The 16,936-nt window shown below is 49.9% G+C and overlaps 1 protein-coding gene across 1 annotated transcript in view; it reads right to left on the bottom strand.

The window, feature by feature from the left end:
- PACC1 (proton activated chloride channel 1) overlaps positions 1-10,661 on the bottom strand; it is a 30,090-nt gene extending 19,429 nt beyond the window's left edge. The window contains exons 1-2 of the mRNA XM_075530102.1: positions 10,493-10,661; positions 5,659-5,749 (exon numbers count right to left, since the gene is read on the bottom strand). Of these exons, the coding sequence (XP_075386217.1) occupies positions 5,659-5,749; positions 10,493-10,528 (127 nt within the window). The 5' untranslated portion in view covers positions 10,529-10,661. The remainder of the gene's footprint in view (positions 1-5,658; positions 5,750-10,492) is intronic.
- Positions 10,662-16,936: the final 6,275 nt, after the last annotated feature.

The raw sequence follows: 16,936 nt of genomic DNA on the forward strand, positions 1-16,936 counted from the left end.
TACAGTCTTGGAAACTCACAGCGGTGGCTCTACGCTGTCCTGTACAGCTCACTGTGAGTCGGCGCTGACTCGATGGCAGGGAGTTTGAGTTTGGGGTTTTATGGAAGACAAATGCATTTGCAGAGTGCACACATGGATAACCTCCAGTGAATCCCGTGACCACAGCTGAGGGACGTGACTAGCCGTTACCAGACAGAGGGCACGGTATAAAGTCGACTGTGGCAGGCGTAGGGAGGGAGTCAAAATGTAATATCTTATGTGAGCTCTGTTTCCATCCATTTTAAAGGGAAGGGAACACACATGCATCAAGCCCCTGGTGAATCCCCTCGGCCCACGGATGTGAGGGGCCTGGCTAACGCACGGACTGTATCGGACAGTGTACTGCAGCAGATGCCGCTAGTTTAAAACACAAGGTCCTATCATTTTATCTCCCTGTGATCCTTTTAAGTTTGATCTAGTTTTTAATATTCTTTTCTTTCTGATTGAAGTTTTTCATCTGTTTTCTCTGTTGTGCTTGTTAGGGTTTTGTTTGTTTTTAATGTTTCTCTGTATCTGAAATCCAGCACAGGTCAATCTGTAGAGACAGTAACTGGATGAATGGTTCCTTGGAGGTCGGGCAGGGGAGGGGAGGGTGGTGGTGGTGGAGCAGCGCTTATAACGGCGCTGAACTACCGAATTGTATGATATGTGAATCACACGCCAATAAAACTGTTGGAAAAAGTTAGTCTTGGAAACCCACAGGGGCAGTTCTACCCTGTCCTGTAGGGTTGCTGTGTTGGGACTGATTCAGTGGCAGTGAGAATGGGCACGAAGGGGCCCTGGTGGCAATGTCAAGTAACCTCAAGGTCGTGGTTCGAACCCACCAGCCACGCTGAGAAAGATGAGGCTGTGTGCCTCCATGAAGACGCACAGCCTCAGAAATGCTCCAGAGCGTCCCTAGAAGGCAACTTGATGCCAACTTAATGGCAGTGGTGCTGTCCACTAGCCTCTCCGCAGGAGAAAGATGTGTGGCTTTGGAAACCCTGTCCTGTACTCAGAATCAGCTCCATAGCAACGGGTTTGGGTTTGGCATGGGCATGAGGCGAGACCTCACTGTGCTTTTATTTCCCCGACGACTAGTCAAGAACTTCTTTTCATGTTCTATTGGTCATCTGTGTATCTTCTCTGGAGAAATGTTTACTTAGAGCAGAGGTTCTCGACCTGTGGGCCACGACCCCTTTGGGGGTCAAACGACCCTTTCACAGGAATCACCCCATTCATGACACTGCAAAATTAAAGTGATGAAGTAGCAACGAAAACAATTTTATGTTTGGGGTCACCACAACCTGAGGAACTGTATTAAAGTGTCGCGGCATTAGGAAGGTTGAGAACCACTGACTTAAGAGCCTTTGCTGATTATTAAATTGAGTTGGCCTTTTTAATGTTGACTTGTAAGAGCTCTTTATATATTCTAAAAATAAGACCTTTATCAGATGTATGATTTGGAATTATCTTCTCCTGCTCCGTGGGATGTCTTTTCACTTTCTTAAATGTTCACCAACATGAATTTTTAATATTAAGTGCAATTTATCTTGTTTCCCTCCCTTTGGTTGCTTGTTTCCATCTAGTCTATTAATATACAGTTGTTTCCATGGAGACCTAATTGTAATGACTAATTTGCCAAGTGTTTCCCTCGGTCTGTTTGCTTACATCTCTGATGTGACAAACTGCTTATTCAATTAGAAGGCTTGGTCTTATTTCTGCCTTTGAAAACTATGGGAAATAGTTGTAGTTTCATTGAAGAGAGGAAATTAATAAGTTTAAGTATTTATTATATTATAGAATGGAATTATTTATCCTAGCAAGTAAATGTGGATGTGTAAGTCGGACTGTCAGGGTGCTGGGGCAACCTTTACATATGAAGCTTTAGATAAAGGATTTTTTTTTAAATCACAGGTGTAGAACAAGTTTCCTTTTGTCTGTTTACAAGCTCTTTGAGATTCTATGTTTTCCTCACCTCCTCAAGCCTCGAGTTCTCAACTGTACAAGTCAGAAGAACTCTTCACAGGATTGTCCTGAGAATTCAGTGGGGCGCAGGTAAGACAGTGCCTGGTAGAGGCAGCAGTCAGTACACTTCCCTTCCAGGCTCTTTCCTTCGACAAAGTTTTCTCTAACTAAGGATGTAGCTCAATTATAGAATTGTCTGTCCCTTGTCCCTTCTACCACAAACATAGCAGTCAAGAGAAGCAAAAGCTGTCTGCCTCCAATCTACCCAAAAAGTCAGGCTGGGGTTCTATTCACCCTTTCAGTCATTCCTCCGTATGGCAGGCTACGGAGGGAGCAAAGGCTGGCCCCTGCTCCCAGGGAGCTGACATACACGAGTCAAAGAGTCACATACAAATATGCGGGGCCAGCGACAGCTGCAAAGGACTCGTGTATAGGCTGGATTGTATGAAGAGAGTGGCATCAGGATTGGAGGAAGGCTTATGAGCATCCTGAAGTACGCAGATAACACCACCTTGCTGAAAGTGAGGTGGAACTGAAGCACTTGCTGATTGAGACCAAGGACTGCAGCCTTCAGTGTGGACTACAGCTCAATGTAAGGAAGACCAACATCCTCACAACAGGGCCAATAGGTAGCAGTAAGATTAATGAAGAAAGGGTTGAAGTTGTCAAGTTGCTCATGGAAGCAGCAATGAGGAGAAGAAGAGAGCTTTCGCGTTAGGGAAATCTGCTGCAGGAGACCGCTGCAGGTGCTGAAGAGCCTGGGTGTTGCTGTGAGGACGAAGGGCTGCCTGACTCAGCCGTGGCACTCTTCACTGCAGCAGATGCAAGTGGCCACTGAATAAGGAAGATCACGGCAGAATCGATGCATTTCAATTGTGGTGCTGGAGAAGAAAATTCAAAGCACTGTGGAAGCTAAAAGGATAGAGCTGTATTGGAAGAAGGTTAGAGTGCGCCTCGGAGTCAAGGCTGGCAAGACTCTTCGTCTTAAAAACTATGGACATATTATTACAAGAGAATAGTCCCTGGAGAAGGACATTGTGCTTGGCAAAGTGGAGGGGGTGAAAAAGAAGGCCGCTTGGTGAGACGGACTGACACAGTGACTATATCAATGGGCTCAGGCATAGGAACCATTGTGAGGATGGCGCCGGATTGGATTGTGCAGTGTTCCATTCTGCTGTACATAAGGTCGCTATGGGTCAGCGCCGACTTGATGGTACCTACCAACAAGTAGGCTACAAATGACAGAGTGGTACAGGGTGGGGAATCATCCACCCAAGGAGTTTTGTAGAGACATGTGGGAGGGACAAGTTGAAGAACGGATTAAACATTAACTAGGTAGCAAAGGGAAAAGAATTCTAGGGAGGGGGGAATAAAACCACAAGGCCCTGTGGGAAGGGAGGGAGGCTCACATTAAAGTCAGAAGGGCAGGGGCGGTGCTGGGGAGGAAGCAATGAAGAGTGACTCCAAGGTTCAACTGGACAACTGGCCGTGCCGCTGTCAAGAGAGTGAGCCTCCTAAGAGGACGGATGAAACAAAACCCCCTGAACGGGTGGTTTTACGGAACAGAAATGCACTGCCTCTCTGTTTGGCTGGCAGAAGCACAACTCGGGTCCTGGGCTCCAGGAGAGGTGACTTCCTTGTCTGTAGCTCCAGGCATTCCTTGGCTCAGAGAGAGTGCTCACCAATGCTTTGGTCACACCACTACTCACCAGGTATTAGGCTGAGGGCTGGGATGAGCAGAGAGCAGGACCAACTGGAGACAGATATTGCCTAAGCTTCCTGAGGCCTGATGTCATTTTATCAGGGCCAGATAATGATCAGAGGCCCTAGGACAGGAGCTCACCGAGGGCTAACACCAACTAAGCCTCAGAGGCACTTTCCAGGCCACTTAAGGTTCTAGAAAATGAAGGTTCACAGGGAGCCCCTAAAGCTACGGCTCTTACCCATCAGGTCTGGCGCTGAATTCACCTTCAAGTTAGAATAATCAGCCATTTAGGATCAAAAGGACGTTTACCCCAGGACAACTTTGAGAGAGCTAAAAATAAGAGGAAACTTAGGGAGGAAATGGGGTAAGTGATCGAGAGGATGAGTTGAGTCAAACGGTGTAGGAATTGTTGAAGTTTGTTTGATCTGCTCTGTAAAGCTTCATCAAATTCACAGTAAAAAGTGAGAGAAAGCAGTAATTTGGAATGCAGGGGAGCTTCCAGGTGGGGGAAAGAGCACTTTGCTCTGGACTAGGGTGGCTAGGGATGAGAGAAAAAAGAGCCAGCAGGTCTGAAGTGGGTGATCCCTGTAGATTTCTTACTCTAGGCAGCTGAGGATGAGCAAATGCTGCTGAGTTCCTGGCAACAAGAAAGAGGAGGAGGAAGGTGATGACTAGACCCACTGTCGGGTAGGAACTGGATTCATGTTGACCCCGCAGTTAGCAAAGAAGGTGGGATATGCCTACCAGGCCTTGTCACAGGGCGAGGGCTGTTCGCACAAGGACACTCCCCAGTGACCTAAGTCACGTCAAAGAGGTCATGCTTTACAGGTAAAGGAGAGTTAAGATTTAACATAACTTTCCAAGGGACAAAATTTAACCTATCACAAAGACCAAGCCGGGCGTAGATCACCCTTGAACATGAGGAGTTTAGGACACCTTTGAGACATCTAAATAATCCCCAGCAGCACAATGAGTTACACACTGGGCTGCTACCTGCGACCTGCGACGCTGGCCGTTCAAACCCACCAACCACTCAGTGGGAGTACGAGGAGGTTGTGACCTCCGATAGAGGTTTCCAGTTTCAGAAACCCTATGAAGCGGTGCTACGCTGTCCTATGGGGTTGCTATGCGTCAGAATCTACTAGACTGCAGGGGGTTGGGTTTGCATTTTGAGATATTCAAGCAGTGCAGTCACCTGGGAGCTGAGTCTCGAAGGGGGCTTCAAAAGTGTGTGGAAAGTGGAATTAAAAGATAATGGAGTTTTTCCACAAACTTTTTGAAGCCCCCTTGGATACAGCGTCTATAGGTCTGGAGTTGGTAAACTAGAGATGAGCTGGCAGCGAATCATTAGGGTCCTGGAAGGTTCTGCCCAGGAGGAAAGAGAGAGAAGGGGGACAAAAAATTTTACAGGCAGGAGCTGGAAGGTGACTGGCAGCACAGGAGTCTAGGGGTGCTCGGAGGAGTCAATGCTAAGGGACCAGAGCGCATCCAGGAGAAAGAAGTGGCTCACAGTGCTGAATGCTGCTGAGGCTCTGCGAGATGCCAATGACGGAATGGACAGCATGGACCTGCTACCCAGCCGGGCAGCAATGCTAGAGGCCTGGAGCCAGGAGGTGGGGCTTCCACAGGGCTCTGGAAAGTGACCCGGACATTAGAGGCACCACTGCTAGCAGCCTCCTAGGGAAGGAAATGGGAAAAGCGGAGGCCCAAAATCCTTGCTGCAGTTTCCAAAGATGTGACCTCAGGGCTACACCCAAACTGGGTTACATAAAAGCAAACACTGGCCTGGAAGTCTCCCCTGTCCTAGGGCTGGTTAAATATGTATAGCTTTCAAACTAGGGCAGTGCCTGAGATCCGACACCAGGGCACATGGGGGGGCTCCCTTCTTTTCCAAAGGCACTAGTTTGCAAGAGGCCCCTCCGGGGCCCTCCAGCTGCAGCATCTGTACTAGCACAGCGCCCACTCACCTGGCACGACACCCTCAATTTTGACCGGCTTCTTGTCCCGCTCGTCTGCTTGCTCAGAGTTCTCAACCACCTGGTCCAACTCCTCATTCAGCTGGAGAAACAAAGGGGCACAAGCAGGTCAGCGCCATCCGCTTCGTCTTTCTAGAAGGGGTAAGAAAGCAGAAGCTGCTTCTCACGTGGTCGTCTCAAGGTCTGCTCTCCCAGTTCTATGGAGGAGAACACAGAAGCCCAGAAAAGCCGAGTGATGTCAGACAAGGGCTGACATCTCCCAGAGCCTGGAGAGAGGATGTTAGGAGTCAATTCCATATTGGTGGAGCTCCAAAGCCCCTAGCCGTAGTCCCTTCCCAAAGAAGAACTGCCACCCATGGTGTGCAGAGGGCAGAGGGCACAATAATGCCCATTCCTGAGCTCTCCAAATGCCGCCACAGTCCACTGACTCGCTGCAAAGGGCAGAATCCAATGGAGAAGGCAGTCCAGTGCAGGGCCGGTGCTAATGATCAGCCTGGTAGCAGGCAAATTCATCAGTTTTCTTTCAAATGGAGAAAGAATAATGCTGAGGAGAGTTGAGGGGAGTGCTCATATCCATCAAGTCTCTATAAAAGTGGGAAGGCAGGCCGGCAAGGTCAAGCCCAGAGCTATCAGTGAAGTGAGCGATGGGCTAGTTCCCATCAGCGCTCAAGACATTTTCACTAAAATTTCACCTCCCACGTTTGGGATCATGATTTCACGGAATAGCTCAGCCAACTAGCCTAAAAACATGTTGAGTGCTTCTATTCTACAGCTAGTGCAATGCGCACTGCCTTAAAAGCCTGGCCACCCAACGGTACAATTGGCCCCTATTCACCTGGAGCAACAGAGAATAACGGTCACCGCTGCCATGAGACCGGAACTGGGTGGTGCCCATCGGGCTACCATTACTGGACATTTTGATCTAAGATTGCAGAGAAGAATCCTAAATAAAGGGGGTTGCGGGTGGGCAGAAATGTCTAACAGAATTTCAGATTCACATCAACTCTCGACTCTCTGGAGCCATGATGTACAGATAGAACTATTATACTGGGGCCATCTTTAAGCCCTACGTCAAAAATATCGCCTGACAGACCTTAAAACCAAGCAATAGTTTATTTGAACTAGTAAGGTCTACCTGATCATTACAGGCTTTTAAGCGCTATTGTATGGGATGGGAGTGACAACAGCACCATGAAAGATTAGATAGGAGCCTCAGAGCAGAGAGTTTATGTTAATGGGGGAGGAACAACTCCGAGAAGAATGGCTTCCCAACTCTAAGAATGTAATCAATGTCACTGAATTGTACACCTAGAAACTGTTGTATGTTTTGCTGTGCATAGTCTCATTAATGACAACAAAATAAATGAATGTATTTTAATTCACCTCCAAGAGATTTGGGCTGAAACAAGGCTGATGCATCTATTATTCTTCCATCTTCCTTTTCTCTGCTAAACCTCCGCTCCTGTCCCATAGAATCCAGTTTAAAACCTTCCGAGCCACAAAGGAAAGAAAACCCATGGGAAAGCAGTGGGAGGCTGGAGAAGGCCCATGAGCTACAGGCCTCAGATGCAGGTACACAGCTAAGTTGCCCCAGAGCTGGCTCCAGGGAGAGGCGATTAGAGGCTCCTCACACGGCTAGTGTCAGGATGTTAGTCCTGGGAATGGCCAGGGCTCTCTGACACCCATTCACTCGGGACCTGTACAGCCTAGCTGAGAGCACCCTCTTCTCCCAATTCCTTTCCTCTCACGGTTCTCAAAGTCACAGTGAGCCCACCTCTTTGCCTGCTCCTGGCCAGGGGCACACACGTTTTCTGTCCACCTCTTTGCCCAAAGCAAAGAAATGGATCCAAGCAACATCTGCTCTCAGGACGATCCAGGCAAGAACCCTGAAGGCCACTGCCTGGGCAGCATTCTTTCTCAGGAGAAAGCAAGAGACGAAGTTCTGAACAAGTCCCTTTGGAAAGCTAGGAGCAGGGACCCTTCCAGTGACTTCTGTTGTGAGAGTGGTCTTACAGAGCAAACGACTCTGGCTCTGACTTACCCTTGCCAGTGGATGGCCGCCAATTTCAGGAGCTCTGTTTGGTGAGGAGACACGCAAGCTCCCAATGAAAGAGTGAGAGACATGGCCCCACTAGATCCGAGCCTCAAGGCTTCCTTGCAGCCGGAGATAGCCACAGAGCTGTACCAAGAGCTATCATTCTTTGAGAAATTGCTGCCTGCTAGGAACCCTGGTGGTGTAGGGGTTACATGTTGGGCTGTGATCCGCATGGTGAGCAGTTCAAAACCAGCAGCTCCACAAGAGAAACGCTGGGCTTTCTACTCCTGGAAACAGTTACCATCTCGGAAACCCACAGGGGGTCACTGAGTCAGCACTGACTGCATGGCAGTGAGAGGCCTGAACCAGGAGCCCTGGTGACATCGTGGTTACACCTTGGGCAGCTAACTGCATGGTCAGCAGTTCAAATCACCAGCACCCCCGCTACTCTTCAGGAGAAAGATGAGGAGTTCTCATAAAGAGTTCCTATCGTAATATAAGATAAAATAAAAATTTATAAATTATTAAGGGTTATGAGGGAGGGGCAGCGGGGAGGGAGGGGCAGCGGGGAGGGAGGGGAAAGGAAAATGAGCTGATTCCAGGACCCAAGTGGAAGGCGAATTTTGAGAATGAGGGCAACGAATGTAGAGGGCAATGAATGTAGAAGGGTGCTTTACTCAATTGATGTATGTATGGATTGTGATGAGTTGTAATGAGCCCCAATAAAATGATTTATTAAAAAAAAAAAAAAGAGTTCCCATCTCAGAAGCTCGCAGGAGCAGTTCTACCCCGTTCTAGGGTCACTAGGAGTTGGAAACAACTTGTTGGCAGTGAGTTTGGTGGTTGGTTGGTTGGTTTGTGAGGCACTGAACTAAACACTCTCTACGGCTCGTCTAACCCTCTCACTCAAGGACCCTATGGGAAAGGGACTTAATAGTTTGGTTTTACAGACGAAGAAGAGAGAAGCTGACAGATGGCAAAGCCCTCCCATTTACCCACCCTGCTCTAATCCCTACACCGTTATAAGTGAAAAACTCGACACATCTCATTTCCCAGCATTCCCACAACACCGGTGAAAATCCATCAGCCTCCTTTCGAATAAAGAAAGCAGGGGGATACAAGGGGAAATAGAGACCTGTCTCCAAGCCAGATTCCCACTGAGGCCTGACTAAAACAAGCACGGCGAACCTCATCCATTTTCAGCTCCGCTTTCCAACTTCTCCTGTGAGACTCAGCCACAGTGGTGCACGTCACCCCGCCTCAATGTGAGTCATAACCACAAACAGCACCAATGGACATCAATAACTATTGATCAAGACAGAAAGCAGCAAGTTCATGTGAGGTGGAAGACAACGCTAGACTGGTCTTTATGGTTCGTGTGGGACTTGAGATGGTCCTTGAATATCTGCAGTGGAAAAGGGGTGGTTTAACCAATGCAAGAAGTCCCCTGGTGGCAACAAGCCATTGGCTGCGAACCTTATGACTGGCAGTCATGACCACGTGGCAGCTGGGCGGCAGAAAGGCCTGGCAGACTGTTTCTGTAAAGATTACAGCTAAGAAACCCCAATGGAGTGGCAATCAACTCAACAGCCCTGGGTTTAACCAACGGCGTCTGGGAAGGGGTAAAGAAGTGGTGTGAGCTCATGCACTGAGGTGGAAAAGCAAGAACAACATTTTTAAATGGTGAGTTTCCAGTGTGGCCAGATCCTGGACAGCTGAGAGGATGGCAACAGAGGCAGGAGCTACAGTTAACAGCCCTGAACAAGCTTTGACCACTGGGTAGACCAAAGGCAGCATCCAGGTCATGTGAGACCCCAATGCTCACAGATCAAAACTCACTTCCAACGAGTCGATGCTGACGCATAGCGACTATAGAGGAACAGGTGGGACCGCCCCTGTGAATTGCCGAGACTCTAACACATTCATCTTGCTCGTGTGGGTGGCGGTGGTTTCGAACTGCAGACCTCATGCATTGCAGTCCAATGTATAACTACTAGGTCACCTTAAAGCTGGATCTGCAGAGGGCGTGGGGAAGCCTGGGAGAGGGTTAACAACGCTGGATCTCGCTCAGGGGTTAGGGCAGCAACAAAGACACAAAATGGAGAAGGGCTGAGGCCGTTGGCAAGTGAGGGGGGCACGGTGGGAGGCCCAAGGAAGAGCAAGACTGGGGGCTGACAGGGGAGCGGGGACAGTAACCGAGTGCAGAAAAACGCGGAGGAAGCGCTGGTCGAGGGGAAAGAGTGTAGCTCTGGGCAGATAAGAGACAAAGAACTCGCTAGAAAGTGATAGGCAAGTGGTGGGAGGAGGTGGGACTGGAGAGCCAGGCAGGGGAGTGGGAACGCGCACTCTTCCAAAGCCAGGCGGCCAGCAAAACTGGCTGCAGCGATCCGGGCCGTCAGCCAGCGGGGGCCGCAGGCCGGGCGGGGGTGGCGGGGCTGGGGCTGGGGCTCGGGCTGACCGCCGAGTCCGAAGCGCTGGGCGGGCGCGAGCACCGGCGCTGCCACTTGTTGCAGAGCGCGCGGGGCTCCCCCTCCGGCCGCCGCGCTGCAGACGGAGCCCCCGCGTCCAGCCTTCACCTGCTGCTTGCGGGGCGCGCGCGGCTTCGCGGCGCCATCCCTCGGCCGAGAGCGCCGCCCGGCCACCCCACCTCCTCCGGGCACAGCCGCTGCTCCTCGGGACGAACTCCCAGCAGCCGGCGACCGCGCCGGCCTCACACCACACCCGCTGGACCGCCCGGACCCCCGGGCCGCCGCACGAGAAGCTCTGCTTCGGTCCCCCAGCCCCGTGTACCTCCTGGTAGGACGTGGAGAGCTCCGGCCGGATCATAGCACTGGCCAGGGCCACGGCACCACTGAGCCTGCTGCGGCCACCGGGGAGGAGGAGCGGAGGCAACCTCCGCCGCCGCGCCAGCGCCTGGACGGACGGGCCGGCTAGCTGACGAGCACCGGTTCACGCTGAGTCCCGGAGACTGGGCGGGGCGGCCCTTGGCGCATGCGCTTCGCCCCAGCCACCGTCGGAGCCGCGAAAGGGTTGCTGGGGGTTGTAGTTCTGGAGTGGCAACGCCTGCAAGTTTCCCTAAACTGAAAACAAAAAAACAAACAAACAAACCCTCCTGCCATCCACGGATTCGGACTCCAATCTGCTTTCGGTGGGTTTCCGAGATTGTAACTGTTTAAGGAAGTAAAAACGTTCGTCTTTCTCCCATCGGGTCTGGTAGTTTTGAACTACTGACCTTGTGGTTAGCAGCTGAAAGGGGAACCCACTACACAGCTGTGCACATTTCTCCAAAGCCAGCTAAATCCTGCCATTAGACCCACCACAGCCACCCCCACCTCCACCCCTACCCTCACCCCAACCCTTTGACCTCTGGTCTCTCACTGCTTCTTCCATGGGGAATTATGCCCTTGGAACTGCGGAAACCTCTAACAGGGTGGGGGCATTTTCTTCCTTATTTTACACGTGGGAAACAGGCACCTGTTGCAGCTAAGTGGTGATTTAATCCAGGCACGGATTGCACAAATGCATGCTTTTCCGGGTATTCTTGGGGCAGACATGTGGAGTCAGGACTCTGGCTAACCCCAAACCGAGCGCACCACCATGGACTCAAAGCTCGACTCATCATGACGGCCCTAAAGGACAGGATCGAAGGCCTCATTTTTTTGCTGCAGAGCGGCTGGTGGTTAGCAGTCCCCTGTCGGCGTCACCCAGGACACCAGGGCACATCGTGCTTGGTTTCATTGTGCTTGGCTTTGTTGCATTTTGCTCTATGGGAACCTCGCAGATATTGGGGATTGCAGATTTTCTTTTACAAATTAAAGATTTGTAGCAAACCCTGTGTTGCGGGAGTCTCTGGGCCCCGCTTTTCCCAACAGCATGTGCTCTCTTGATGTCTCTGTGTCACGCTTTGGTCATTCTCACAGCCTATCACCTGTTTTTCACCATACTATTGTGCACTCGATAGACTCAATAGGATCGTGTTGATTTTTGTGCGCATGGGGAAATCCAAAGAGAAATGGTGGAGCTCGCTTTGTTGCAATAGTCACTTTCTTCCAGTGGTCTGGACCGAACCTACAGTAGCTCGGAGCTATGTCTGTGTTGCCCAGAGCCCTCTGCTCCGACCTTCAGCATGCTCTACCCCCGGGGCCACACGAGAGCCAGAAGAGCTCACACAAGGAAAACATGGGGCTGGCCTTTAAGACTCTCTTCAGCACAGACAGCCCTGCGGCAGGGTGGACCCCAAACCACCTCTTTCTCTACCCGTGCTATTGTTTGTGACTGCCCTGGCAGCCTCTGGGAGAAGCGGATGGGAGCTGCGGAGGCCTTGGAAAAGGCTTCTCAGTCTCTCTTATCGCTGCAGCCGCTGTGCAACTCTCTCCACGGAGGGCCGCTTTCCTCCTTAGTGGCAAGCCCAGCAGCTCCGACCTCATTGGTGCGCCCTGGGCCTCCTGGAACTTTAGCAGGAGGAGGGTCCCATCACATTTCCTGAGCACCCCTCTCCTCACCCCAGCTCCTCTGATGGGACACCTGTTGATGGGACAACATATCATAGGCACGCAAGAAGTATCTGTGCCCTGTCTAAATGAAACCCGTATTCCAGCCATGCCATTGCCCAAGCAACTAATTAAATTACTGTCTCTGTGCAAGTGTGTTGGACAGAGCAAGGCACAGATTCATGGAATTTTAGAGCTGGAAGGAGTCAGAGGAATCCAGTGCAGACCTTTCTTTTGTTCTTTGTGGATGTTCTTTGTGGATGTGAACAAACTAGGCAAGTGTGGGCTCACACACGGGGTGGCCATGAGTTGGAATGAAGCCAATGATAAAATGGGTTTGGGTTTTGATTTGTTGGGTTTTATTTTATTTGGATAAGTGAAGGAGATATTGCTTGGTCTAATGTTCAATGTTGATTCAACAAATGCGGTGTGCCAGGCACTGGAGATAAAGAAATGAATGAGTTCCTTGTGTACCCCCAACGTCCTGGCTCTTGGGGTGCTCACAGGCTAGTGTTGAGAGAGACCGTCAGCACACAGATCGAGTCGTCTGCATTTGCAGTCTCCAAGTCCTCCCCTCCCACTCCCTGCTGAGGACACTCCACTCAGACTCTCAACCCCTGCACTCCACTGCCCGGTGGCTGCGAAGATCACAGGTGACCTACGGGCGGTCACATCACAGTCATTCCCGTCTTCCTCTGTCTGGGTCAATCAGCAGCATTTGGTACAGTTGATCCTTTTTCCTCCGTTTCTCCACTCGTTTCCAGGACATCACACATGCCTTCTTTGCCTCCTGTTTCACTGGCTGCCCTTTCTCCATCCTACTGGCCTCTCCTCCTCTCCTCAATCCTTCAGGGTGGCATTCCCTAAAATCAGCTCTTCTGATCTCCTCTTTGCCCACTTGGAGCTAGGTTAGGCAGTTGCCTCACTTGCCCTCCACATGCCACAGATTGCCAAGGGTGTTCTCTCCAGCCGCTAGTCTGAGTCCCAGGCTCATCTGTCCCATTGGCTCCACTCCTTCTCCACTTGGCTGTCCACCAGCAGCAGCAGGATGAAGTGATTAAAAACTGGACTCTGCGGCCAGATTGTTGGTGTTATTGTTCGTTGCTGGAGAGTTGATCTCTTTGGAGCAGATTGAGCAAGCAAGCAAACGCAGATGAAGGAAGGGAGATGTCAAGTCATCGGAGATCTCCAAGGAACGTGAGCTGAAAAGACCCAAGGATCTCCCCCTCGCGCACCACCCCCCACAGAGCCAATACAGGGAGAAAGACTTTCCCTAGAGCTGCTGCCCTGAATTCGGACTTCTAGCCTCATAAACCATGAGAAGGGGGTCCTGGTGGCACAGTGGCTAAAGTACTCAGCTGCTAACCAAAAAGTCAGCAGTTCAAACCCACCAGCAGCTCAGAGGGCAATAGTTGCAGCAGTTTGCTTCTGGAAAGATCTACAACTTTGGAAATTGTACATGGCAGTTCTACTCTGTTCTACCCGCAGGTTCCCCAGGACACGAGAACATCAACTCAACTCAACAGCAGTGGGTTTAAACTTCGAGAAAATAAACTTGTTTGCTAAATCTGCCCACTTGTCACAATTCGCTCACAGAGGCACTAGATCCGGAAGACAGCTCACGTCACCCCTCCACTTCAACTCTGTGAAGTCCTCAGCATAGCCCAGGGGACCCACAGGATCCACCCCACCCAAGCCCTCCTCTTACACCTCTTGCCCTCCCTCCCTCTCTAAGCATCAACATGCTTAGCACATGGGGCTCTGACTGTTCCCTGTGCCGAATGTTCTTTTGATGGGTATGCCATGTGACCCCTTTCTTCACATCTTCCCATTCTTTCCCCCAGTCTCACCTTACCAATGACACCTTCTCTGAGCAACTATTAAAAGGGCAAACCTCACTGCAGCACATTTTCTACCCTGCTGGATTTTCTGCCTAGCATCAGCCTCCGCTGACATTATTGTCAGTCTTCCCGAAGTAGCTCTGGTGGTGTAGTGGTCACGTGTTGGGCCGCGACCCTCATGGTCCGCCGTTTGAAACGACCAGCAGCTCTGTGGGAGAAAGATTGGGCTTTCTACTCCTGTAAACAGTTGCAGTCTCGGAAACTCACGGGGGCCACTATGAGTCAGCATGGCAGTGATTTGTGGTTGAGTTGAACTAGGAAGGTGGGGCTCTTTTGTGTGGTTTTTCACTCCTCTATCTTAAGGACTTTTATCTGCCTTTTACTAGATACTCAAATCGTTGTTGAAAAAAACAAATGAACATACTCATGTCATCTAGTGATAAGAGCTATAAAGAAATAGGGATGGTGAGGATGACAGGGCAGCTGTGAGTGGGTAGGGGTTAATTTATCTTGGACGTTCATGAGCGGCCTCATGATCATCGTTATCTTGATTTGAGCCCTAAGTGATAAAAAAAGGAGTCCCCATGTGCTGACCAGGACCTCAGGCAGAGGGCACTGACACAGGAATTACAAAGGGTGGAACATAAGCAGGTGGCATGGGTTACAGAGAGGTGATAGACAGAGGAGACCGAGTCAGAGAAGTAGGCAGAAGCCAGAAGGGAGATGTTGGCTTGTGCTGAGCTTGCTCTTGGGTCCAGACCATGCCTTTCCCTGAGCAGTTCTGGCTTGCAGGGACTGGCTCTGCAGTCTGGTTTTCTGCTAGGTTCAACCAGGAGGAAACATTGCAGGGAAACTGGAGGGGGTGAAGGCCAAGGAAAGGCCAGGATTTTCTCTTTCTCTTGTTCCCTGTCTCTAGTAGCTTCCCTTCTCTGGCTTAGCTCCTGGTTCATTTTTCCCTCCCTCGGGAACCCTTGATAATTTATAAATGATTGTTTTTTCGTGTCTTGCACTGTCTGACGTCTCCCTTCACCCATTTTCCCGTTGTCCATCCCCCAGGGAGGCATTATATGTAGATCCTTGTGATTGGTTCCCCCTTTCTACCCCACCTTCCTCTTCCCCTCCTGGATTGCTACTCTCATTGTTGGTACTGAGGGGTTTATCTGTCCTGGATTTCCTGTGTTTCCAGATCTTATTTGTACCTGTGTCCATGCTCTGGTCTAGCCAGATTTGTAAGGTGGAATTGGGAGCATGATAGTGGCAGGGGAGGAAGCACTTAAGAACTAGAGGAAAGTTGTATGTTTCATCATTGGTACACTGCACCCTGACTGGCTCATCTCCTCCCTGAGACCCTTCCATAAGGGGATGTCCAGTTGCCTACAGATGGGCTTTGGGTTCCCAATCTGCACTCCCCTCATTCACAATGATGTGACTTTTTATTCTTTGATGCCTGATACCTGATCCCTTTGACACCTTGTGATCACACAGGCTGGTGTGCTTCTTCCATGTGGACTTTGTTGCTTCTGAGCTAGATGGCCACTTGTTTACCTTCAAGCCTTTAAGACACCAGACATTGTATCTTTTGATAGCAAGGCACCATGAGCTTTTTTCACCACATCTGCTTGTGCACCTATTTTGTCTTCAGCGATTGTGCTGGGAGGGTGAGCATCACCGAATGCCAGGTTGTTAGAGCAAAGTGTTCTTTTCGCAATCCCTAGAAGTGGCCATCTCGAACTCGACCCTGCCACCACTCCCTGCCACCCATGTAGCCTTGCACACTTTCCAAGGATAGCGTGTACTCTCTGAGGCTTTATTACCCAAATTTCCCATTGCATCATAAGTTACTTGGACTTACAAAAATATTTCTGCCATGTGAATTCTTGCAGCCCTGAGAAGCAAAAAACAGGGAAACCCACCCCAGTCACCTAACATATCAATGTATTGAATCCCAATCAGGACTATGGGTTTTTTGTTATGTTAATGAGGTTCATCAGTGTAGCATGTTATTAATCAATCTTTTTTGAGATACTAAAGAGGTTATTATGCAGAGAAAGAGAGAAAAACCGCAGCTGATTTAATTCCAACTCATAGCCATGGCTATGCCATGGCTGTAAATCTTTACAGGAGCACACGGCCTCATCTTCCCCCACAGAGCAGCTGGTGCATTTGAACAACCGAACTTGGAGTTAACAATCCAATGCTCATCCAACAGCATAGAGAAGAAGGTGCCAATAGGGGACAGATAGATGGTGCATGAAGGTCTCCAAGGAAGTCCCAGAGGGATGCTAGAGAGACTGAGACAAGGATTTGATTCCAGAGAGCATCCCCTAGGGCTGGTTCCCTGAACGTGGACTTCTAACCTCTTAAACTTTGAGAAATAAATTTCTGTTTGTTAAAGCCACTCAACTGTGGAATTTGGACTACAGCAGGATTGAGAAACTAAGACAGTAGTTTATTCAATTATAAATGTATTCTCCTTAGCATCCTGGGGAGAGGAAAGCTAGGTTTAATCTGTAGAAATTCCAGAGTATTTTCTGGCTCATGAAAGTTCTTAGTCATTGAAATGGCAGAAATAACAAGAGTTGAAGTAAAGAAGTACCCATTGTACTTGTATGTATCGGGAATATACCGAATGTATGATGGAGCAACAGGTAGCAGGCAGGGTGAAATTCTTTTCTCCTCCAGAGGGGCTTTTCCAACCTGGAGACCATGATACCATAGAACACCGAGTCTGCCGTCCCCAGGCTACACAGCTTTGTGTCTCCTCTCTCTCTCCCTCCTTCTCTCTACATTTCAACACAGTCTTGTGAAGGGAATAGGTGATACGGTATTGATGAGAAGACAAGGATTCAGATGTTAGTGGACATATGACTGAGAAAGTTAAGGTTATAGTGCCAACCTGGCCA

Source organism: Tenrec ecaudatus, chromosome 1, assembly GCF_050624435.1.
Source record: "Tenrec ecaudatus isolate mTenEca1 chromosome 1, mTenEca1.hap1, whole genome shotgun sequence".
Taxonomy (NCBI): Eukaryota; Metazoa; Chordata; class Mammalia; order Afrosoricida; family Tenrecidae; genus Tenrec; species Tenrec ecaudatus.